The sequence below is a fragment of the Falco punctatus genome, assembly GCF_963210335.1.
Source record: "Falco punctatus genome assembly, chromosome: 3".
In the NCBI taxonomy this organism is placed as follows: domain Eukaryota; kingdom Metazoa; phylum Chordata; class Aves; order Falconiformes; family Falconidae; genus Falco; species Falco punctatus.
In genome coordinates, this window is record NC_137582.1 from 77,587,125 (window position 1) to 77,613,425 (window position 26,301).

Genomic DNA, 26,301 nt, shown 5'->3' on the forward strand with positions numbered 1-26,301 from the left:
CCAGATGCATTAGCTCAAGCTTTATAATTTTGACGTGTCTCCTGTCTGAGAGTATAAGGTACAAAGCAAAGACCTGCTCTGAAACCTTTGACCCAGGCTGGGCCTGAGGCATGACACCAAGGGGGACAGCATGAGACACAACACAAATAAAAAAATTGTTGGGTTTTTTTTTTCTGTACAATCACCTTTCAGGAAGAAGGCAAAACAGGGAGAGCAGTCTGGGAAGAGACATCTTTCCCTCCTGCCTCTGCAACGCTGCACAGAAAACTCTTAAATGTCTCTAAACCACAAATATCGGCAAAGTAACCTTAAGACATGTTACCAGTAACACTGAAAAAATCCCCAGTCCCAAAACACCCAGCCAAATTACTTCATGGCCAAAACACAAAAATTGCAGTCAGCAATTAGAACAAACAAAACCTTAGGAGATTTAGGAATCTGTCCTCCACTTCCTCAGCTCCCCCCCCCGCCATGATTTCCCTGTCACCACGACTACCGAACAACAGCGGCTGCACCAGCTGGGCACACACAGCACCGGGATGCAGCAGCTCCACCGGCTGCTGAAAACAGCCACCCAGAAATGGATGGAAACAGCACCCGTGGGTACTTGCTACGGAGAGGAAGAGCTCGCATTGCTAGGCTGCTCTCCCTTCCCAGCCTCTGCCTACAGAGGCCTGTGATGTTGGTATTCGCTCCACTGCTCTTGTGTACAGAAAGGCTGAAGCACATTTAAAATACAGTTCTGGCTGCAGAAAATACCGGCTCTGTCAACAGCAAGCCGGCATCAACAGATAATCATACCCCTTGGCATTCTCACTCATAGCAGTTCAGCATCAGAAACTGAATTATGTTTTCTTTTTCCTTTTAATCTTTCTTACTCTGACCAATTCAGCACAGATGAAAGGTGTGCTGCATTCTCTTCTTCCTTTGCATAATAAACAACATTAATTATTCACTTGATGGTACTGAGCCAGTCAGTTAAAGGGATGTAAAGCTGCAGCGCCTTTCTGTCAGAGAACAGTAAATTGGAAGAACAGACTGGGCCGTACTTTCAGAGCTTTGATTGAATCCCTGGGGCTGTCAAGACTGAAAATTGAAAATATTTAATCTGGAAATCAATGACAGGGTGGTTCTATTTTAAGATAATTATTTTCCAGTGTAGGATAGCAAGTTAACTGAGTAGCAAAACAATAATCCCTACAAGGCACTGAGCTAAATATACCAGTGTGAGTTTTATTTTTGATAGTGAGAATTTTTTTTTTTGTTAGAAGATTATCTTGCAATGTTTTGATGTGGAAAGTATACAAATTCTAGCATTTCACATGTGAAATTAAAAGACAGAAAAACATTAGAAAGAAACTTCTATGAAAGTGCATGTCATTTTCACATTAAGAATACTCTCGTGTACACAATGGGTTGTAAAGCTAAATCAATACCATCTCAGAAGAAAACCCAAAGGATAAAGTCTTCACATAACTGTTAGCTACTATTCACACAGGTTAGTTAAATGTTGGCATAAACAGACTAATTATCTGCACCCCAAGCTATATGACACAAATCATCACTGGGGGAGAAGCTCTATAGCCAGTTATATTTCACTTCCTAAATGTTCAGTTGTTGCCATAGATTAACACCCAAGCCCCAGCCTCTTGAGCGAATGATGGCCATTATGAAACACTGAGCATTAAGCCATAGTCTGTTCAGCAAATTGAAGAAAACTGTAATGCTGAACAAAAAAATGCACTTCCCAATAGATGCTCCTCAAACCAATAAATTGTTTTGGGTATAGCTAGCACATCATAGTTCTTAAGTTACTTATTCACTATGTTATTTATCAACCCATTTTCAACATCACCTTCAGGAGCATTTTATGGTAAATACATGAGGTACTCTATGGCTCACCTCTATGGTGACTGAATTATCTTATTCACAATTCATACAGCAAGGAGAACCATTACAATTTGCTTTGCATCCCTATATCCTGATGCTTTGGAACACTTTATAAAGTAATACCATTTAGATTTACAGTGCTTAATAATGAGTATGAAATTATCATGGTAATGAACAGCCCAAGGTGACTGATGATTCCCATAACGCTCAGAACACTGATGTTTTGGGTAGTGGGGATACTTTGCAGTTTAGTAAACAGACATTAAGGAAATGAAATGAGGAAACTTAAAATTCTTAAGGCCTCAGATCAGGATATCCTTATTCAACAGACCAGGTATGCATATGATTAAAGCTTACTGTAAAAATGCATTCTTATGACTGAGCCAAAGAGCTACAAGAAAAATGTCATGGTTCATAGTTCCAGTTGAGCAGATGGAGTTGAGCAGTCCATAATATCTAAGTTAGAAATTAGATGTCACAGCACACGGGGGACATGGAAATTACATGCTTTTTCAGAGAACCATACCTCAGCATCCTCTTCTTCATCAGTCTGCCACTGGAAACAAAGGACAGGGTGGAGAAGGACAAACAGCAAGATTTAGGAAAGACAGTATGGTCAAACCACAATGGAGTAAGAGGTAACCATGGTACTGTTTACACAGTTATAGGAGGACACAAAAATACAAGGTGTATAAGGAATTAATTCCTTACACAATCAGCTTGCTTTTTCTTTTTAGTTACTTGTATGTAGAACAGACTGTCCCTCTCAGTAGTGTATGTAAAAATTTCCTGATTTTTCTTAGAGAAATGACAGACTGAAACTACCCCTAACCCATCCTATTTCTCTCTGCTGAGTCATGCGGTTAGTTGTCCACTTTTTGCCTGGTGAAAATTTAGAGCACTAGGAAGGACTCCCTCTCCTTTTCCCAGCTCTGTTCAGCACAGGGAGGTCCTGGCTGTTCTTTCTCCCAGTGCAGAGGTCAGCTTCTTGGCAATTCATTTTCTCTATGCTTAAGTGCTTCTTTTAATTCCTTTTCTTAAGCTGGGGGTTTTCAACTTCCAGTTTAACAGAGCACTGAAATAAAATGTTGAGTAGTTTTTGAATAAATGCTTAAAGTTTTTCAGTAGCTGCCTGATATAAGATCCTGGAAATTAGAACAATGCAATTACCCTTTGTCATTCAGGGCTTTCACCGTCTGTGACAGCAGGCATGTAAAACTATCTTGACAGTTACACTACATTAAATGCAATGGGCATACCAAAATATTGTGGAATATGGAGTGTTCTTAAATTTGGGTATTTACAGGGAATTAGCAAACTATTTAGAGATGTGTTCCAAATGCCTGGGGAATTCTCCACTGGGTTGCAAGATGCCCCGCATGGAAGGTTCCCAAAGTAAAACAAATTTTCTCAAATATTTGGTCTCCTTGTTTCCATAATTTTCAGTTTGATTGCTTATAAAGTACAAACATAGTCCAGAAATTCAATGTATTTTTTTATTTGTGTGATTTGTTTTGTTTTTTTAGAAGAAACATTCCACCAGTTCTACTCCCCTCCCTAGTGTTAGTAATACATATTTTTGACCTTATCTCCATCTCAGCTATGATTTCTGTCTGGGATTGATACATTCTGTTCCAGAAACATTCATCATTAAAAATGAAAGCCTGATTTACTTTGGCCCATAGCTCAGCTTCAGCACAATCTCCGTAAGAACATTAGCTGTGAGAGTGCTGAGCAGCACATTAACATTACTTTTTAAGGGTATGTTTTATTCAAAGAGTGAGATGCTTATTTTTCTTTGGCCACAGTGGCACTGACCGAAAGACAGGCAGATGTTTTTCAGAGTGACCTTGGCAGGTATGTTGCCTTTACATTAAAAAGGTCCACTTGGATTTTTCCATCCCCTGAGGGGCGAGGAGTCATGCCATAAAGCAATTCTTCTGAAGAAGGCCACTGTTCACTTCTTGGCATGAATAAGAAAAAGAAAGGAGAAGAATGGGAAGCAAGAATATACTTGTATTCTGATCCATATGTACATGTATCTACTAAATAAAAGACAGGAGGAGAAAAAATTAAGCTAAACAATATGCAAAAGGCACTCAGGAAAAGCTGAAATAGAAGAGTACACACATTACAAAGAATGTGCTACAAATAAAAGTGTATTCTATTATCACTTTACATCAAGCTAGACTTTTAAAGGGGAAGTTCGTGCCCATTTAATCTAGCTAAAAGTGATTTGCTGTGGACTTACTTTAAGGGCAACATACTCCTCTCTCTTTGACTTTGCTCATCTCCAGTACCCGGGGCATTACCATTTCCCTTCCTCCAGCTCTGGGTGGGCTTACACCTAGAACCTCTGTCCTTCTACATCTAAAGCTGCTCCAGTGCACAGGAGGAGCAGTTCACCATCCCCATCATGTTTACGTGTCTGGACACCCATTTGCCCCAGCAAATACTAACAGGTGTCAAAGTAGCAAAATAAATAAATCAATTTTTTGTTTCACAAGGGAATCTACCCTCACCTAGATAGGTAAATTCTGCCTTTTATTTCCTTCTTCCTTTCATCATTATAAATACACCGAGAAATATTAATAAATCAGGAAAACTTTAACATGTAATATTACAAAAATACACTGAAAGAATATTGCTCTACTGAATACCTCCTAAAGGCAAAATATGTTAATTTTAGGAAAGAAAGTTTGCCTGATTCTCCTCGCATCCAATATTGGATGTTGCAGAGCAATCTGAGATCTCCCTCCCTCCTGCCTTCACATTTTTCCTTTAGGCTAACATTTCTATGTGGTGGATTTGCTGTTTCAAAATATTATTTCTATTACATAGCAATTTTGGAATTGAAACTCTTAAGTATCGTAAAAAGCAGAGCTTCATAAATCTGAGAGACAGATGCTTATATTACCTACTGTTATTAAAAATCCTTAAAAACTCAGATTTGTATCTATAATTGCGTTTCTTCCCTGTTTTGCTTGCTTGTTATTTTTAGAATGCCTGAAATGAGAGCTATCATTGGCTACAGCCAGATATAAGGTTACAGGGACTAGGCAATTTTCCCTGTGAAACTGTGGCAACTCACTGTCCTTCTTTTTTTTCTCCTTACCCCTCCTCCATCTTTCTCTTTCTTGTAGATGACATTCACCAAGATTTAAACTGACAGTGCTCAGTCCACTTCAGCTATTAAAGAACATATAAACATAAAGATCTCTGCCATAAAAGGCTGAAAAAAAGACTGGAAATATTCCTCATCTTGTCTCTCAGCCCTACTCTATGTGAGCATATGCTGAAGCTGATGCAAGTTCTCCATGCAAAGAGCCAGCAGACTCTCTCCATACAAAGAGCCAGCACCCCTCTGCCTTCCAAGTCTGCAGGGGGGACGAAGGTTTAAGAGATACGTGCCTTCTCGTTAAGAACTGGGATGGTTCTGGCTTATTCCTTTCCCATTTTTGCTAAAATCCCTCTTCCTTCTGCTGTAAGGTGATAAAAATAAGATCCTGAGGAAACTTACAAAAGGACAGGGAGATAAATATCAAATAACCGCACAACCCTTCTAGGTCTCAAAATTAAAATTCCACATGACTATTCCTTATTAGAATTACTTTCTACAAAGACTTTCTTTCCAATGTCAAAGTCTAAAGTTTCTTCTATCATGGTTATGTAACTAGTTGGACATACTGTCAGTGCATTACTGATGTATCTTCCCTTTCCAATGCCTTTAAATATAAAGCACCAAGAAAATCAAGACCAGATACAAACCACCTCCAACACAAGACTACAACTTAAAACTCCCTTTTTAATAATTCTTCAAACATAAATATCTTCCATCCTGCTGACTTGGAAAGTTGTTTTGAGGTAAATCTGACTTTCAAGTTGCCAAAGGTAGCTGTGACAAATAGTGTGATGCAACTTTAATTCTGTTTTACCAGGTGCTGCAATCAAACAAATGGTAAACAAGGCCATATTACTGGGCTACAGTGAAAGATTTAGTCCTGAAATAACCAGATGGCCACATGAGCAATTTTCTTAAAGAATATTTCGATGAGGGAATTGTAAAGAACGTGGGTTTTTTTACTGTAGCAGGCTTTTTGTTTTTAAGTTAACAGGACTGTTACATAGTTGTAAATCAGTGATAGCAAAAAATGCTTCCTTTCTGGGGACCTGCAAGATATTTTCAGATGAGACACTAGCTGTCAGATGGCATTTCATTCGTGTCAAATCTCAACACTGTCTTGAGCTGAACAAGACATCTTCCAATAATACATTTTTCTGGAAAAGACCTAGCTGTCTCCTTTGTGGCATTTTCACAAAGTGACCATGGTCCCTGGCTCTGCTCCTCACTGACCAGCTGTCAGCCCCAGGCCTTTTCCTGGTTTGAGCGGGTCCCTTCTCCCTGCGCCCTCAGCCCGGCTGCCAGCGGTCAGGTTTCCTTTTGCCCTCGTGTTTCCTGCAGGAACAGGACACAGAGCAGCTTTCTGCCCTGCTACAGTCAGTTCGTCTGGACAGATAATACAGAAACACTACATCATATAATAAGAAAACAGTAACTCCTTCACATCTCAGTATTGTTTAAATTAGTAAAAGTTATAGCAACTATCTGAGGAAATGAAAATTTTAATTTACCAATCTCATTGGCTAATGCTATCTTTTAGTTCCTCTAGAATATGACAGGAAAACCAAGAAACAATTGAAGAAAGTGATCTCAGTTCCCCAGTGGTAGTTTTGAAAAGTTGTCTGACTATATTATACCCTTCACATCAAATCAGAGCCTCTTCTTAACCTGATGCTAGACCAAAAGGAAAATCTTTTGAGATAATACAGGCTTAATATTTTGTTTAGATGGGACAGATTTCCAAATTTAAAGAGGATATGAATGATTGTGAGTCAATGACTTAAAACCACTCTAAATTTATATCAGTCTTTAAAAAAAAAGAAGTATATTTATAGTTAAACTTCTTTTTTTCTTGTCTTTGACCTGTGTTGCCTGAGCTGTAAAACTGTAATCAGCTTAGGGCTTTTCGAGCCAGAGGCAGAGGTAGCTTCATATGCAATGAACCATTCATATCTAATTGGGACTCCAGATTTGGATTTTGAGGCAGCTGGAAACTTTTATTAAGTACTGGCACTTCTTAAAACTTTATTTGGATTGAGTCAAACTACATCAACTTAAAAAAAAAAATAAATTCAAGGGGATTTTAAAGCTTACTATACTGACAAAACTAGATTTATTCTATTAATATGCAAACATACAGTCAAAAGGTTTGCACAGTATCATCTACTGCGAACATAAATTTGTCTGTTCTTTCAGAACTCCAAAGCAGTCTGTTCCCATAAAATTGGCTGTTCCATGCTTTAAAGTTAAGAAGAAAACTGCTGTGTGTGTGTGTGCATATATATGCGCACACACATAAAAATAGATAAAATACTAAGATTAAAGACTATAATAGAATATTCAAAGATGGAAGCAAAAATCCACTTAAATTCAGTTGTAACTACCGAAATGGCTACAATGGTTCATCACTTAAATCATGCCCTCAACTAGGAGTCTGATTTCTAGCTTTTCTTCCTTTTGCGTATTCTTGGCTGATCAGGTACACACAGCTCCTGCTGTCCAAAAATTTATTTTGGACACTGTCTGTGCAATACACAGAGATGCTCTTTCTGGATACTTAATTTCAGTTTATTCTCATGCTACAAACTGTTATGAAGCAAGAAATATACACAATCATGGACTTGCAAGTTTTGTCTGCTGAAAGAACAGAGTTCATTACTTACAGTAGAATAGCCTCTCAAGAATGAAAATAAAGAGTAACAACATTTCATATATGATATTCAATGAAACAAAGTTTTAAAAATCCATGCTGTGAGAGATACATTTTGCCACTTACATCTGTTATCATTTTCCCTCTGGTCTTGTTTCTTTCCCTGTGGTTAGCTCGTTTCTGTTTTTGCTGCAAAACTCGTTCCCTGGTGGTGCGGTATTCCAAAGCAAATTCGCTAATAATTTTGCAGAACTTATTGATGTTGACTTCACGTATTGCATAGGGAGGATGGCCCATAAATAACAAAAATGAGTGAAATCTGGAAAACAATGAGTTATAAATGCAAAGGGAAAAAAATCTTTATTGATGTTTTCTGGAAAAAAACCCTCCACATTTCAGTGAGTCCATTTATTACTTTATTAGCTCCCATCATTTCTTTTGTGCTACAGAATTTTCATGGATGCTTTGCATAACACTGGCATGTTTTATAATTAAAACCATGAAAGTCTAGTCTATGATAACTTCATCCTAGTCCACTTTCCCAGGCTGATGCAGGAGATAAGATGTTTATGGAACTCCATCTACTTTATATGACTAATTTGGCATGTGAATGACCAATTTCATTTCAGTTATAGAAAAAATATTTATTAAGTTTCAATGTTATTTATTTGTATTAAGCAACTTCAAAGAGGCTGTCAGGATGTTGGGGAAAGTCTAGACAAGAAGAATGCAGATTTACAGGCTAGCAAAGACAAGAAGGAAAGAATTTCTGGTTCACAAAACTGACCATAAAATTATATTATCTACCAAGAACTTTAGTTTGGGATACTCTCAGTTCAGTTTTACTGCTTCTGTGGCATTCAGAGCTTTCACACTATTTGCAGCTTTTACTATTGCTTCTATGCTGCATGATTTACAACACTGCATTGCATGTTTAAAAATGTGTGGGAATTCCTTTTAACTCCATCTACATCCCTGATGATGAGTCTTCCCATTCCTAGAAAGACATAAGATCCATTTTTTAAGAACTGCAGTAGTAGTTGCAGGATATAATAGAAAAAAGTTAGTATTTTTCTTATTTGTGCAGTGCATATGATAATCACAACGGGAACCTGGTGAATTCGCTTCCCTTCCACTGCAATTGGGATTTCTGCTTGCTTAGAGCATGAAAACCAAATCAGTATTGAAACAAAAGAAAAGCTGAATCAGCTTCTCAAGTGTATATCAAAAAATTTGGGATCATTTAGAATCCAGATCCTAGTTTTGACCACAGCAATTTGGAAATTGTTCACAAGTTGAAAAATCTCTCAAAATTTCATTAATAAAGCAGGAACACAGAAAAATTACTCAGACAACTCAAGCTACATTTGTGCATTTGTGAATCTAAAAAAAAAAAAGCAGCTCAGGTATACTGCAGATTTTATCATGAATATGTATATTTCAAAGCACTGCAATGATTGTTAACTCCGTTGAGTCATTGAGAACTTCATTTTTTTGCTACAGACTGTTCTTGTTTATCAGACAATAAGCCACTCCCCCTCAAAAATATTCAGAGAAGGACAGAAAATATAGCAGCTTAACCATAAAGCTGCTAGCTTTTGGGGACTAGGAGTTAAAAGTTATTGCACCTTGGGAATAAATGTTTGCCTGGATCATTGCTTCTTTTCATCAGAAATATAGTAACTTTCTGGAGTGGGGATCTTTCTTAAATGGCATCTAAAGTATGCATCACATACATCATGGTAACATTACTTTCTGGAATGTGGATTAAACACTTACAAAAACCATATTTATGAAGTCATAATTTATAATTTTAGCAAGTCATTTATTATCGAGATATTGCTGTCACTAATCCAATTCTGTACCTGTTAATTATTCTTCTATGAACAATCTTCAGGATTATGATTCTTTCTGCACAGTCTTTAAGGAACTCAGACATTTTTTGCTTTAGGGCTGGCTTCATTTCATGCTTTGCTATAGCCTTAAGGTGATCCCATGATGCTTTGCACCGTCTTTCCATCTGACACAAGTTTTCCTGGAGCTGTTCAAAGTCAACCTGAAAAAAACAGGAAAGAAAAGAAAATGCAACACTAGGTGAAAACACTGCGGTAGTATCCTTGGATATCTGAACAATGCAATATATGTATAAGAAAGGGTCAATGTAGTGGCAGCACAAAATTAATTTGCATTATTAATTACTGCTAAATAATTAAGAAATAGCTTTTTCTGTCACACTTTGTCTAGACATGAAATGCTAGTACGGAAAACTGAATACAAAGAATTACCCATATACATATACACTTAGACACTTGGTTTTAGTTTTGGAGGCCTAACGCCTAAAGATGAGAGATTAAAATATTGTGATGTGTTTTTTCCCTTCCTAATAATTTCATGCCTGCACCAAGCAACTTCATGACTCAGTTATTTCTGAGGTAATGCAAAACTTTCTCTTTTTCTTAATCTTTTTCTCTACTTCTCGTAGCTTTTTATACCCTGTCTGCTGCTCACTGTTGTACCCAGCCAACACTTCTCCCATTTAGGAAGCAGTTGGATCTATTCCCTAGCCGTGCACTGACTTGTTAACACATGATACACTTCTAATCACAAAATTCATGGGCCAGAATTTTTTAAAGCTCTATTGAAAGTAAATGTTATTTAGTGATCTCAGCACTAACTTTCATCCCTTGTCATACAGCATGAATTTGCTGGCTTGTAATAAGATCATATAATGGCTTTGAAAGCCTCTCAACACATTTAAAATAAATGACTGCATCCTACAGTCACATTCATCAGGACAGAAGCCAACACATTCCAGAGAAGGTGAGAGAGCACTTCTCCTTTATTCATTAACCAAAAAAGGTGTTGAAATTGCAACAGTCTATGAAGACATTCAGGATACATTGCTAACAACTGGACAAAATGCATTAATGAGCCAAACACAGCACACAACAGATGAAAAAAGTAGAACTACCCAACATATTCTTGAATTCTGAAGAAAGGAGAAATTTATTTTATAATATCACTTCACAGTTCAGGTGAACTCAAGCTATAAAATACAGACTTAGCTCTCAGATTCTAAACACATCAGTGTTGGGGATGTTACAGTCTGGTACTCCAGTTAATGCCTTAACGCTAAATGAAAACCAGCGCCAGACACAGGTTTTAGTTCACTCTTTTTAGCTGTGTGCGGCACCCACTGCTGAGACCTATACTGAGGACAGCCATAAGAGATGCATTATTATTAAAAAGCTCCTGGTATTCATTTGATTTGTTTTTGCTGTGATTTATAAAGTGATGAATTTTTCCTCTTCACAAGGAAATAAAAACATCCTTTGATCCGTTCTACTATTCAGAAAAGCCCTGCAGGCAGAGCAGCTGTGGGGTTTTTGTTTTCCTTATATCCATATCAATGCATATGTGTGTTTTTTTTTAAAAAAGCCCTTTCCAGGTCAGTATTTTCACTGTTGATGATAAACACATTGCTGCTCTCCATAGGTGGTATATCTAAAACACACATGGAGAAAAATACTACTATTCCTATTAAGAAAAAAAAAAAAAAAAAAAAAAAAGCCAAGAGGAGGTATTTCTAGGTCTTATTAGTAAGAATAATCCAGCCTAGTTGGGGAAATCTTTCAGACCCTGAAGCAGAGAAATTAAATTTTATGACATTTTTATGACAGCTGAAAACAAAATGAGTTTTAATCTATCAAAAAGCTCTGAGGGTCAAGCCTGTAGGGTTTCAAGAGACATATTTGGAGAACGGTATATCTGCAAGGAAAAGATGTGGCAAATTGCCCGCCCCTTGAAATCTGCTAACAGCCAGCGCGTTCACAAGAGTGGCTAGTTCCAGCAAGGACTGGGGATGGCAGGTTGGGCTAAGGGATGCACAGGAATTTTCTGAGTGCAAGCAAAAATCTCTGGGGAAGTTCTAAGGAGACCACAGCAAGAAGGAAAGAAGGATGCCACCTGAGCCATCCTGGAATAAAACCTCTAGAGCACAGGTGACTGCTCCAGCAAAAATTGTAAACTCCTAGGAGTAAAGCCAGAAATGCAATATAGGATAATGTGCCTGGGCATTTCCCACATGAAAACTGTTCTGTGCCAGCAAGAATCTGATAAACCTTCATCAAATCTGAAATGTTCTGGCTGCCAGCTCTCCAGTTTGGTCAGAGTGTGGACAGAAAGGAATACACTTACAGAAAAATACCACGTGTGAAATATTAAAATTCAAAATTTTTCAGAGGCAACCAGGTATCCCACCTGGTATTTCATGAAGTGCTATTTCACCAGTGCAAATTTTGAAAGTAGACACAGAATCCAATTCAGTGTGCTCTCGATCTTACATGCAAGGAGTTAAGTGAAACTCCTTCACACATGATATACCATAAAACAACCCTTTCTCCTATCCAAGGTGCAGAAACTGCCGCCCAACAGAGCACCAGGTAACAGCCTTCAGATCTTTCTGTAGTAGAAAACCAAGTAACCCAATAAAAAGGCTATCAGCCTGATGACAAGATTTTTCCTACTAAATCTTGCAGAAGTGAGATATTACACATTCAGGCTGCATCATCTCAAAAGGAAAATTCTGAAGCTAAAAATATTTGGACTCTCCTACCAAATGTATCAAAATGTGATAGTTTGCAGCTTTAGAGTACTATCTGCGTGACATTTCAAACCACAGAAAAGAAGCTTTCCCCCTCCCTTCTTCTAGCAGCAATAACACTGATCTGATACTCTGTAATGGGAAACAGCGTAATGTGACAAGCACAGTCACCATCACTGTATCTCCTCTCTCCTTCATTTACATACCTTACCTTTGTGTTTCTCTGCCATCCCCTTTTTTTCTTCACTGCTGGTGCTCCGATAATAAATTAGCCATAAATCTCTTAGCACAGTAAAGCCAAAGATCCACTAACCACTGATTTTCTACTGGACTCTCCCGCAATTGCAGACACTTGTACACAGAATCCAGGTGATGTTTTTTTCATAGGCTAGTGGAATATAATATCCAGGTTGCATGCCAACAATTACTGTATTTTAAGTGTATGTATCAACTCTCACACAGACTGGCTTTCCATGGCTATCTGAAATAGCAGTATGTATTTTTAGCTGATAAAATATACCAAAATCCTATTGAACATACACGCTTATTCTGCAAAGTCTTACATTTTATAAGCCTTGTAATGTGTTGGAATATTAATCAAAAGAGACAGCTACTAATTCCCTTAATTATGAGCACCAGATTCCACTGAAAAGCACGATCCTAAGGAATTTGTCATCCTCAGATCCTCTACTCTCTTCACTATGAAGCCAAATGCATCATGGTCATAAAGAAGCTTTTATACTATTCTGAGTAGCAGCAGTCCAACGACAACGTGGCCAACAAGTTCCTCCATTTCATGCACATTTCTGTCATAAAACTGCCGGTACTTGCATCAATGGAAAATGTAAGTAAAATACAAATCCGTCTGAAAAGCAAAAATTTAGCCTCACTTTAACTGAGGTAGCCAACCATGAAAGATAAGCACAGTGGTCCAAACCTAGATCTAATATTTGTGCATAAATGTTTAAAAGCAGTCACCTTGCTCAGCAATATCCTTGCCAATTTCTTTTTTTTTGGTAATTTTTACTGTTATTGTTGTTCTGTTAGGATGTGTTCTAACACTGAAAGTGTTATATACAAATGTATCAGTAACAGTGGTGCTAAATGATCCCCCAACTACATGTTCCTATGATAAGGAGAACAAGAACTTGTATGGAGTAATAATGACAATTATTCAATCTAATATGCATAAAGGAAATGTGAAAAGGCATCATCCACAGTACCATACTACTTCCCAGACAGTCCACACAGCATTCCCAAGGCAGCATGGATTGCACCTTCTTATTTACGTGTTTATTCCCAAAACTTTATTTAGAGAATTAATGCTGCATAGTGGTAGAAAGATATGATTCCTTTTTTGTTTTTTTGGTGTTTTTTTTTTTTTTTTCATTTTTCCTCTCTTGAAAGGAAAGATGCACCAGTTCTTGCCCAGCGGGAAAATCATGCTGGGACTAAGAAGGATTTCAGATGAGTTGTGGCTCCAGGAGATCTCAGCATAGGAGGTGCTCGGACAAGAACTGCTGTGGCATTATTTTATAACTATACTCCACTGAATAAAAGGAGCAGGAATCTGAAATGGTCATTACAGCTTTCTCCCTGGATAGCAGTGCACGGATGTTGTGTCTGGCCCCAGGATTTGGAGGGAAGTGGAAACATAAATTATTCTTCTTCCTCCTTGGTACATGTATGTGCAAAACATGTGCAGCTTGCTGGTTCTGCTTACTGTTACCTTCTGCTACAACTTTAAAAAAAATATCATTTTCTCCCTCAGGCAAAAGAATGAATGGTCTTAGGCTGTTATGCAAAAGAAAAATATATTTTCTTTCAGACACTATGTAATGTTTATTTTCATCTGCAAACCAATTTAGAAAAAGCAACTTTCTAAATGCTCCTTGGATGTATTTGATATCTTCCTCCTTTCTCTCACCAGTTTCCTCTCCATTCACAACCACGTTATCTGAAAAGTATTCAGAACTATTTGTTACTTATCTGTGAATCTCTCACTAGGCCCACTGTTCAGTCTTCTGAAAAATGCCTTTGTAGACACTTTTGCATCAGAGTGGAGTAGCCAGAGGCAGCCTATCCAAATAGGATTTAAAGACTAGTTTATGTGATACAAGCCCTGCAGGGTCTGCCTCATTCAGGAAACCATGGCTATAAGCCACTAATGGACAACTTTAAAAATATAAAAATAATATACATTTTTCAAATTAATGCACCACCATATTTTGCACAAAAGACACTCAGACCAAGAATAAAACCTTCCAACCACATGTCAGCAATGCCAGGACTCATTTTAATCACTTTATATCATTGTTTATTGCTTACCACTAGAGTAACAGATGACTCTGCCATAAACAACACAAAAAAGAATTCTAATAAGTCTCTCACTTCATTGGGCTGAGGATTCAATATTGCATGATACACCTACTGCCCAAATTACTTCTGCTTTCGCTGGTTTTCACCCAACTCAAAAACCACCACCACCACCAAACAGCTCAGCACGTACTTCTCTGCCCTACAGGTTCCATGAACATTGGTCCTTTAAAAGGCCTGTTTTTTTCAAGTTCAAATCCATGCCATACTTCCAATATCACCTGCTGCATATAAAAGTTAAAAACTTTCTAATTAATACTAGACCATGTCTCAGTCATTCAGGCAATACATGTCAGGGAGCCTTTCTGGTCTTTGGGTTGGGATGTCATTTCTCTGTGTGGCCATAAATACTCATGGCAACACAGGAACTGGACTCTGATTTTTTGGGAGAGAGAAGAAGGGTTGCTTTGAGGTGACATTGGGAATTAAATGCATTGCCTCAAACCTGAAGCGCCTTCTGCTATGTATTCCCTAGGGCAGCATATACAATTCCATGTATGCATTGCACAGCAAACAACTGTAGCCCCTGTGAGATAGCAGGTCATCTTTCTCCAGCATTCCCTCTGCTGGAAAGTGCGTTACACATTTTCTCTTCCAGCTAAACCTCCTCTAGTGTCTGGGCCAAGCTCCACCACTACTTGGTACAAAACCATCTTAAAATCAAAGATGCTGCTCCTGATGATACTCATGTTTCCTACCTCCTGTATTTATATTCAGACCTTGAAAAGGGTCAAAAATGACACAACTGGATTGAAGTAAAAAAACCCAAAACAAATAAATGAAGGGAAACTGGTAAAGCTGAGGTTTCTGCTTAAAATGCACTTCTTTTCAGAATCCCTGTAAAATACCCAAAATTTTTGTTCTGAAGGCCAGTGAAAAACTTGTTGTGAAGCCTCAGTATCCTTGTATAAGTTTTCTATTGCTTGATACTATATTTATTGTTTATTGCTGCAGCCTGTTTCTTTTAGTGGTGAACATATAAAATCCAGATATTTTGTAAGGAAGACCTAGATCTCTGAATTTTTATCCTACCCAGAAGGTGCATTAACTATAAGACTGATGCTTTCACAATGACAAATGTTGCCTTAAATTAAAAATAAAGTGACTACTATTTCATACACATCACAGAAAGATATACATAATCACAGACAAAATCTCTCTTTCTTCAAAGTTCAAGAAAGTTTCTGCAGCAGACCACAGCCTAGTCTGAGCTGTTTATAATTTAGGGTCAGAACGTTCATTCTCACATTATTACAGGGATGCGTTCTGGCAGGGAACATGAAATCTTCCTCTTTTCCTGAGTTGGTTCAGTGCCAAAGGAAATTCTGAGAATTGCTCCTTGCAAACACACTGTCATCTGAGTGCTGTGACCTCCTGTGGCCTATGTTCAAAACTCTGTCTCCTCCAGTATTTCCACACTGTCTTGCTTGTCACCGAATGTCACAAGAATTACCCCAAGACCAATGTTAGTCTGACTTGCATGATGTTGGTCACATATTACATGTGAAGTAGATGGCAGCTCTCAAAAGAACGCAAAATGTAAAGGAGGTTCTGTCCAGACATTTGTAATTCTAGGCTAAGAGGTGGGATTCTGCCACAATAATTCTGGAAGTGAGAGCACCTGAGTCAATCTACTAATTAAAAATTTAAGGATGGGGTGGTTACTGAAGTATGACCAGATGACCATACCCAATTATATACATCTCCACTGCATTTTAGTTCCTTAAACAATCCACAATAAAGACACTAATATGGGATCTTTTTGCAGATGCTGTATGACAGTTCCCACAATCTGGGATGAAGAGGAGCAATACCAGTAAGTGGTGATGTAGGTTCCTTCAGATGGTAATCTGGCACCTGCAACACTACTTGCCAGCATTTCACCTGGAATGTTATTGAAACACCACAGTGCTGTCAGGCACATGTGCTAAACTTAATTTGCTGTCTTTCAGACAAAACCTGAAAGTCTCCTTTGCCACTGAAGATCTTTCCCCCTTGCCCCAGTCTGCCCAGCAACCAGCAGGATCTGCCTTACCCTGCTCCATCTTTACCTTTGCTCCTGCTAGCCCGTGCCAGGAACTGTAGCAGCTGCAGGCACCACGAGGAATGATACAACCATAAGAAACCTTGCATTCCCCAACCACTTTTTTTGCTGGAAAATAATTTGACTTTTGGCATTTATTTTTGTTTCAAATAACATGGGGAAAGCCCACCTTAATGATAATCGCACACAAATACCTCCTGTCAAGAGAGGCAAAAGAAACCCCACTGAAGCAGCACAGGAAGTAGTATGATCTCCCCTACTTTTTTTTTTTTTCTTCTTTCTCCTTTCACTGCTTTCCAGGTATCAAGCAGAAGCTACAGCACACCAGAAGAGCGCTTCTGTGTCAGCCATCTCCTTTCTCCCCACGCCTCCCTGCCAAGTCCCTTGGAGGGCAGCTGCAGGCTTCCTTCTCCCCTGTGTACGCCTTTGACTCATCCTAAGTGTTTTCCTACCAGCAAACCTCGCCCCCTCCCCTGCATTGTTAACAGTTCCTATTGCTTACTTTTAAAAGTTGCCTGCTTCTCCGCTGCCTAGTATCCAAAACTAACCCAAGTGTCTTGCTGCAGGGGGTTAAAAACCAGCCAGAAGTCTGGCATCTTGCAAGTAAATTAAACTTAGGGGGAGAAAAGGACAATTACTAATTTACTTTATGAAGCTGGCCAGCTTTCAGATGCATGGGGAAAAACATTTATGGGGTTGAGAGAGAAGATGAACGTCTGTAATAAAAATAATTTTTTTATTCACTAACAGAGAAGATACTAGGGCTGATGTAACCCCTCCTTGCCATACTGGTATGGAAGTTTCTAGGAATAATACTGAATTTATCTATAGAAATCTGGGGGTCTAACAGTATTAGGTACATCAGTTCTAGTACAACTCCAGTGAAAAAACAACCTAAAATATGGTGCTTTTTTTTTTTTAAAAAAAAAAAAACAAAAACAAAAAAAAAAAAAAAAAACCAAAACCCCCCAAACAACCAAGTGCTTTTAATCATGGAATACTAGACAATCAGTGCCCTGCATGGTCTTATATATTTTTATACAACTATGAATACTTTTATTTATCTAGGATTCTAGTTTTTGATCATTTTTTCACTTGTTTCTGCTTTTTTTGTGATTTATGACTTTAGTCCTTCAACAAAAAGCCACAAGTTTTGCAATAACCATACCATTTTGTTTCTGGTCTTTCTAACTCCTTTCTGGTGAGGCAGCCTGTTTTCTTTATGGCTTTTTTTCATGGACTAAGGCTCAGGAAATTCTCATATGATGTGCATCTCAGGGGAAGGGGCATCTCTATTTATCTACAGGATGGAAATTGTTTAGCCTTTGTGGTTTCTGAAAGATGTTTGTAGACAAAATGGAGCTCAAAATACAGCCTAATCCACACTGAAATACTAGTTCTCCTTTCCTGTCAGCTTTCCTAAACCAAGATTTCACCTCGTCTGTGAACATTTCCTTGAAGAGGGCAGCTTGGATGGCTTCCATGTCCTAACTCTTTGATTTGTGGCAGCTAAGATCAAGTGGGAATAGAGCTTGTTACAGTAATCCATCAGTGGTATAACACATGCAGGAACATCCCAAGGAGGGAGACCTTGGGCGTCACGGGGAAGGTTAAGGCTATAATTTCTCTTAATGTGATTTTGTCTGGCCCTTTCAGAATTTTGTCCGCTTTGGGCAGGGCCACTAGATCAGCAAACCACAGACTGAAAGACTGTGTTTAATTTCACATGCTTTTAGACCTAAAAATTTTTTATAAGTGACAGCATTAGGTTAAAATTTCTTCCACTTTCTAAGACTGAAAAACAGAAGATTCACTTGAAAGCACACCATACATGGTGGTGTGGATTTTTGAAAACAAGGGCTTTTCTCTTTCACCATAAATTTTATTTTAGTGATTAACTTGGTCCCAATCTAAAAAAAAGCGAAATAATTTTTTAACAGAGAAGAAGCAGCAAATGAGAAACAAGTATATCTAAATGTTAAGAGATGAAGATTCACTCAAAGGAAAAAAAACCAAAAAACAACAAAAAAATTAAAACCTTCCAAACATGAGAAACCAACCTCAGTGAAGGCAATAAAACAGAGCTAAACATAGGCTATGCAAGAGGAAATATAAGAGAACAGAGATGGAATCCAAAGAGCAAATATCTAAGGATATAAAACAAAAGCCACAAATTCCTTTATGGTATCCAAAAAAATGAAAACATGTAGGAGGTCCTGGATCACTAGGGATGAAAGAAACTGAGGATGACAAAAGTTAGGGAAGGGAAGCAAGGTGACTTCTTTTCATGTAACTTCACTATAGAAGATGTTGGGGAGAAACCTATTCCTGTACCTGCTTTTATTTTTTAACAAACATGAACTAACAGCAAGGCTCAAATATCTGCCAGCAGAACCCAATCCGTTGGAGGAGGATGATAACTTACAAAGATGTTAACAAGCAGAAGACAGTAATTCTGACAGCAATTAAAATAAAAAAAGCTCTGGAAGCACTGGCTAAAATGAGTATGCTTTCACCACACTAAGTATCCTAAAGAATCCGAGGATAGCAAAAGTTTCATCTATCTTTAAAATAGCAGCAAGGCTGATTCAGACAACTGTAGAGCTCCAAGCTTTGTTACTGTACCTGATAGCCTGGCTGAAAGAATGAGTAAGAGGAAATTAAAGACATAAAAAATAACCACTACATTTGAATATGTTTATAAAATACTGGACAGATATGAGCAAGTAAAGACAATTATACTTTCCAAATTTTTATAAGAGCTTCATGGGAGGCCACCTACGAAGTGTGAGGCTAAGAGAACAAAAGAAGGAATATATATTGATTCTTATCTGACAACAGGGTTAACAGCAGATGCCTCATGGTTTGTACTTTGTATTTCAAAATTATCTAGAAAAAAGGAAGCAAATCAAGAGGGTAAAATCTACAGATGGCAAGAAATCAATCAATTAGTCCTGATTTAAGATTAATAGGGGTTTGAAAGAAAGCAGTAAATCTCCTTCAGCAGATCATGGTCATTACTACATCGCAATGAAGTGGACACGTGCCCGCAACATCGGGCTCCTTCGGCATCTGGCTGAGTGCTGAATTCTCCGATCAGCTCAGGAAACTGGCTGGATGTTCTTGTGAACTGCCCAAAGACAACTGGTGTCATAAAGTTAGCAAATCACAAATAAACCATCAGGGCATCTAACAAAAGATAGCCCAAGCAGAATGGAACCAATAAGTGTATAACTTTTATAAGGAGAGGCTGGAATACACTGTTTGCTATTGTTTAACCTGTTCTAAAATGTAAGACGGAGAAAAAGTGTGGAAAGGGTCTCAAAAAAAAAAAGAAGTTGAAAGATTATTTGAGACTCAGATAAGGATCTGAGCAGCCTGGTTTAATTTGGTCTTGCACTGAAAAGGGTGATGGACCAGATGATCTTCAGAGGTCCTTTCTAACATAAGTTATTCTATGAAATAGAGAGGTGAAGAAAAGTTTTGAGTGTTGAATATATTCAGACAGTAAATCCTGAAATTAGCAAATTCAACCAACAGCAGACAAAATTAGATTATGAATTAATTGTTATAAGAACTATGCTAGGAGCAAACCTAAGATTTGATTTTTGCAATTTAAAGGAAATTGTATTATACAGGGTGTGTCTGTCCATCCGTCCCCCCGCCAATACCCACATAAGGTGGCTTTTGGAAAAGAAATCATTCCTCTTTTTGACACATATAATGAGTATTATGGCTTATGAAACAAAACCAGATTTTTTCTAGGAGAGACTTTCCTTCTCCTTCAAAGCTTCTTGTGCTCTCCTCTCAAGCAGCTGATATTGGCCACTGTCTGAATCAAGACACCGGACTAGACAGATACTAGTATTATCTGCTGTAATTATTACCATTTTCACAAGACATAACTCTAAACCAGAATTTTCATGGTTTTTATCTCCTGGTGATAGTCCGTCATGTTTACTCTATTAATCAATAATGTACTTTTTTTAAGGGTCATCCATGAAATCTCATACTCTGTGAGATCCAAGACTGAGCTTACAGTGTTTCTATCATGCCTGCTAGCAGCAGTAATAAATAATCTGCATGCCAAATTGAGCCACTCTCCAGACCTATGCATTAGTCAAGGGATCACCATTTATTAAAAAGAGGTGCTGTCACAAGTTTCCTTTATTTCTATTTATCTTCCTAACTCCTAATCGTCAGAGTTGTTTTCAGGAGGAGGACAGAAAAGGAGGTAAACAAAATATTTCAGGGACGCTTTCATTTTGGAACAACTTTATTACCAAAAAAGTTCATTCCAACCATTCCCCTTAAAATACCATCAGTCGTCTACCTTAAAAAGAGATTCCCCCCTACCACAGAATAAATATATTTGAAGATATTGCTCAAATAACATTTTAAAGTGAAAATAATCCCTAATAGTTATATACATTAATAATGTATATAACATTAAAATGGCTGTCATAACGTGGCTGCCTATTAGTGCATTGATGAGGAAACCACCTGACAGACAAAAGATAAAGCTCAGAAGAGAGAGTACTAGCACCTTTGAAATTCAGTGGGAATGACACTGTGAAGGCACATTCATAAAAAGTGCTGTGTCCAGAGGGGAATAAAATAAAAGAGTAAAACATAATCTTAAATATTTAATTTTGAAGAGAGTTTTTAGAAACACATATAGAATTTACCCACTAGACATACCTTGGCTGACCTAGTGATGGCCCCAATCTCTGAATAAAGATCAGTGCTGTCTGGGAACTTTTCCACCACCATAGTGCAGACGTGGTGCAGGAGTGACTGCTTGTGCACCGTGTCCTTGACTTCTGGAACCTTCTCGAGGTAGCTCAACTCAAAAGCTTTGGCCTATAAGGTGGAAAAAAGGGAACAAAATAAAAATTAAAATGTTTACTCCTTCCCATGCAGATTAGTAGACAAAAATGATTACCAAGTAGGGGCAGAGGGGAAAAAAGAAGAATCCTACAGGAGAAGAAACATTGCTTTTATTTGTTTTTAACTTGCTGAGGAGTAGGCCTTAAATCAGTCCACCTGCAGTGAAATGGCTCATGACACAGTTCTCACAATTTGAATGGGGAGCGTTGGCACTAAACTCAAGGGAGTTACTGCAGACGAGTTCCTAGCTCCGTGTTTTCTACAGGTTATGATGAAAGAGGCAAAAAGCACCCTGACATACAATAAAAAGGAAAAGTAGGTTCTGTTTTCTAAATTACTCTTCTGGTACAAAATAAATATAGGGTTACAATTGTCATAATGGTTTTGACTTCTTTTTTTGAAGGAAAAACCTGCAGGGGAAATGCTGGGACATCAGGCTTACGTTGGTTCCATTCAGAAAGTTTCCAATGGCTAGTAGAGTAGAAAGGATAAATCCCAAAGTTTTATTGTGCTCCAGCTGGTCCATTCCTTCCTTCAGGTCTAGAAGTGGTTCTGCAACTTCCTGCCATGAGAACAGAAACAAGAAAGTGAAGGCTGCAGTTGGCTATAGAGCTTTAAGTTTTTAGTTCTATGGTTTAGATTAATTACTACAAAAAGTTCCTGAACTGGCATCTCATAGAGTGCAAACTGGCCATGTGTGCTGGCTTTCTTCCATGTTCCAGCTAATAAATCACATGTAAGGACAGCAAAAAAAAATTACATAAAATTCTTTCCTAATGTTGCTTCTTTATGTATGTAATTGCCTTAGTTGTCCTGGGGATTATTCTCTTTTCAAACAGGAGACAATCAGAGAAGGGACTGCTGCATTTGAGTTAGATGCATGAACATCTCCCTGCCCCAACTGTTAAAAAAGCTTCTTATAACTAATTTTCCTAATCTTTGAAAAACAAACAAAAAAAATTTAGAACCCTGGCTGACTTGACATTTGTAGCCCGACCCTAAAACTTTCTTCAAGTGATGGCCACCTCTGAGCTTTAGATATGGTTTTGTCCTTGTGTGGCTTTAAAACTGAAACCCCCACCCCCACTGTAAACATCAAGCTTTACAAGTGTTCTCATTTTAATCTTTTAATGTAATGCATCTTGCATCCACACATGTTATCTGACTATAGGTATGTAAACTGATAAGGCTTGAAAACATAAATTCTGTTCCATTACCTCAGGAAGTGAACTACACCAGAGAGTTCAAAGGAAGAGAGTGAGGGTAATTGAGTTGAAGGAGCTTATTTCTATGTCTTTGTGTGAGGCCCAGGATTATTTATTTTGTATGCACAGTAACAGTTCACATTATTTCTATCTCCAAATGCCACCCTAAGCATCCATGAGCAGCATTCTTTCCCTAAATAATTATGCTCTTTATGAGCCAATAAGCCAAACTTAAGCTGTTATTTTAGACCAAGAGGCAAAATAGTTGAGAACCTCACTTTCTTGGAGAAATACAATGGGTTATTCAACAAACGTAGTGAAATTTCACCAGAAATAAGAGTATAAAGATGAAGGAAACATACATTTCTAGTCACTACAGAACCATTCATCTCTTTGAAAGAAAAGAATATAGCAAATTCAAGACAAAATAAGAGATCACATTGTGAACAAAGTAATTAATACATCAGAGGAGAGGTTGTAAATAAATCAAGACTTTATCAAATTAAACTTGATCAATAAACTGCTGCACAGAATTCTTTGAATTGCTTTAAAGTCAGGGTTGATATAGTTTGGTTGCATTATGGGGATGAATCAAACTGCTCTGCATCTGCTTAAAACACAGGTTTTTGAACTATATTACTTGCAACCTGCTAAAAATAATTTCTAAAAGGTTAAATTAATACATTCTGAAGGTGAATAAAAAGGCAGAATCAAAGGCTTCAAAAGCAGGCCACACTGTAGCCCTTCTTAGACTTGTGTATAATACACATTTATAATTATTCATTATTTTTTATTTTATTGTACTATTAAAAAACAAAAAAACTGTGCTAGATCCTGTATAATCAGATGAAATACCTATTCTTGCTTCACATAAAACTCACCTTCTATTTAAAGAGGGCAGATACATAATTTAAAGCTACCTCCTAACCTTAAATATCATGTATCCTTATTTACCATGTTTTTATTTTTCACCTAAAATTACACTTGAATGAAATTTGAGGATCCGTCCAGAATTTCTGGCTGTGAGACATTTAATAATGTCTGATATATTGTTTGACAGACATGCACAAATGAACTCAACCTTATGTGTAATGAATCCAATGGTCCTGGGACACGGGATGACAAAGCACACGTCCTGTACAGTTTATCGGCATATGCATTGTTACCAGTCTGATACACTGGTAATAAATTTAGTTTACTGCACTGTACAAGTCCACATGCATGCTTTTCTGGGAAGGGTAAAAACTTGGTTGAGATGGGAACTTTGATATGAGCAAACTGTAATTTGCCATATTCACATTTAATCAAGACTGGCCTGCATAAAGTATCATACCCTTTTAAACAACAGAAAGTATCAGGATCATATTGTAAAACTTAAAAAGCTGTGATGTAAAATTTTCAGACCATTTAAGCACTACTCAAAAGTTCAACCTCTTTGAACACTTATTTCTCTAGCACATTGCCACCAGGGAGACTACAGTCAGGACTAATCTTTCTGCTTGGAAGAGAAACTGAAGCAAGCCCCTTTCTTTACCAGTTCTACTTTTCTCATTTCTACACCTGCTTATATTCATTTATGATCCTTTAAAGTTGTCAGCAATAAGGATATATTTGCCCACCGTGACCTGAAGAAAAAAAATAATCTGATTTAGGACAGCTAAAGATTCTATTCCTCTTTCTAAGACCTTTAAACTCCCTTTGAGATAATGAAATTTGACAGCATCTGAATCATAAATAGTTCAGTACAAAGAACTAGTAGTAACACACTGTAATCTTTCAGAGCAATCAAGTCTGAAAATGAAGACTTAAAGTTGAAACTCTGCCTCTTTTGTCTGTGCCTTTAAAATATGATACCAAAATAAAGGTGAGGAAAATTATTGTTCCACTGATGACCTTCAGTAGGCATACAGTACCTTAGACACATGTTAACATTTCAAAACAGTATACACAGTATCAAACAGATAATTTGGAAAGAGTTTTCCTTTTTCTCTCTCTCTTTTTTTTTTTTTTTTCTTTTTTTTTTCCCCTTCCCTGTAAGGAGCAAAGAATGAGTATTCATTCACCCAGTTCAGCCCCTCACAGTCTGAGGCTATTCCCTACAGCTGTACCCTGGCTTGCTTTAGTTAATCAAATTCAATTTGAGAAAGATGACTTCCTTCATTATGCCTGGAAAGCTTTTCTACAAACATGAACAATATCTCACTTAACCCTTTTCTGGAACAATTTTGTGCTGTTTTTCTTTCAGGTTGTCAGAGCTGAAGCTAGGACCTACTTAGGCAAAACTGTTCTTGGTTGATTAGCAAAAGAGTCTCATGAATGAGACTTCCAACCTTACTTCCATAACTCAGGTATTTCACTCTATTAATATAATGAACCATATAAAACTTCCAGCCTCCTGGAAATAACAGTAAGGTTCATTCATTTCTTACAGAAAATATATTTGTGACTTGATAAATGAGTCCATTCTAAACTGTTGTGAGTTGTCCTAATTTTAAACCAGATTTTTAAAAGATCAAGCAAGTGCTGGACAAAAAAAATGACAAAAACTGTGGAGGTAAGTGATTTGGCACCTAAGTTTCATGAAGGGTTTGCCCATTTGCAGAACAATCTTCTACAAAAACATAATTTCAAGAACAGAAGAATGTTAACAGGTCATGAGACTCTATTAACATAATTGCTAACACAAACTACTTATTTTCTTAACTGAATATGCTCATGGTATCTTATCTCAATCTATATAACACTTATGTTCATGGGTCATCTGGAACTTAAACTCTGACTTCAACCTTTTCTTACTGGAGAGACCCAACTGCTTTTTCTCTCTTGTACCTCTGATGTCTGATACCATATTTTTCTCTTCACCCAACTACGACCCAGGCTGTCTGTCCTATCTATGATAGGCTTCTTATCACGTGCTCCTCTAATTTTATGAGTTATCATATGTTATTTCCTGTACCATTTTATGGTAAGTACAGTACTTAGGCCTATATACCTTTCAACAGAAATAAAAATATTGGTCCTATCTTCACTCCAGCTCTTGCTTCTTTGAGTAATTTTGGATGTGAGACATTTCATACTAGCATCCATTCTATATGGATTTTACCTGGCAATTTATTAACTTTGTGGCATAAACATTATAGGATAAGCAACAAGAAAACTATCAGGATTTCTTTAGCTTTTAGCAGTGCTTCACATGTTACTTTTTGATTGGCTAGAAATTCTAAGTATACAGGTAGATTAACAGCTAGAGCTAATTCAGTTTACATGAAAGGAACAATTTAGCCTTGCAGTAACTTCAAAGCAGAATAAATAGCTGTATCATAGCAAAGAAACAAACAAACACAACACCACCCCAAACCCCCCAAAACAAACGCAAAACTGGCAAAAAAGTATATCAGACCAGATAAAACTAATTTGTCTTTTACAAGTCAGAAATGGAAATGTCTAAGACTAAAATGTCACAATCTAAAAAGTCCTGAATATGAGTGCGATTGCATTTCCTAAAATCTAAGGAAATTAAGC

At 37.5% G+C, this 26,301-nt stretch overlaps 1 protein-coding gene across 12 annotated transcripts in view; it reads right to left on the reverse strand.

Moving 5' to 3' along the window:
• The window catches only part of FHOD3 (formin homology 2 domain containing 3), a 450,149-nt gene that overhangs the window by 23,576 nt on the left and 400,272 nt on the right, over window positions 1-26,301 (reverse strand). For 8 of the 12 annotated variants that reach the window (XM_080379988.1, XM_080379993.1, XM_080379998.1 and 5 more), the window contains 5 exons: window positions 22,017-22,136; window positions 21,386-21,547; window positions 9,527-9,717; window positions 7,788-7,980; window positions 2,417-2,446 (listed from right to left, as the gene is read on the reverse strand). In XM_080379988.1, the coding sequence (XP_080236114.1) occupies window positions 2,417-2,446; window positions 7,788-7,980; window positions 9,527-9,717; window positions 21,386-21,547; window positions 22,017-22,136 (696 nt within the window). The remainder of the gene's footprint in view (window positions 1-2,416; window positions 2,447-7,787; window positions 7,981-9,526; window positions 9,718-21,385; window positions 21,548-22,016; window positions 22,137-26,301) is intronic. The other 4 variants (XM_080379989.1, XM_080379997.1, XM_080379994.1 and 1 more) reach the window with 1 other exon arrangement.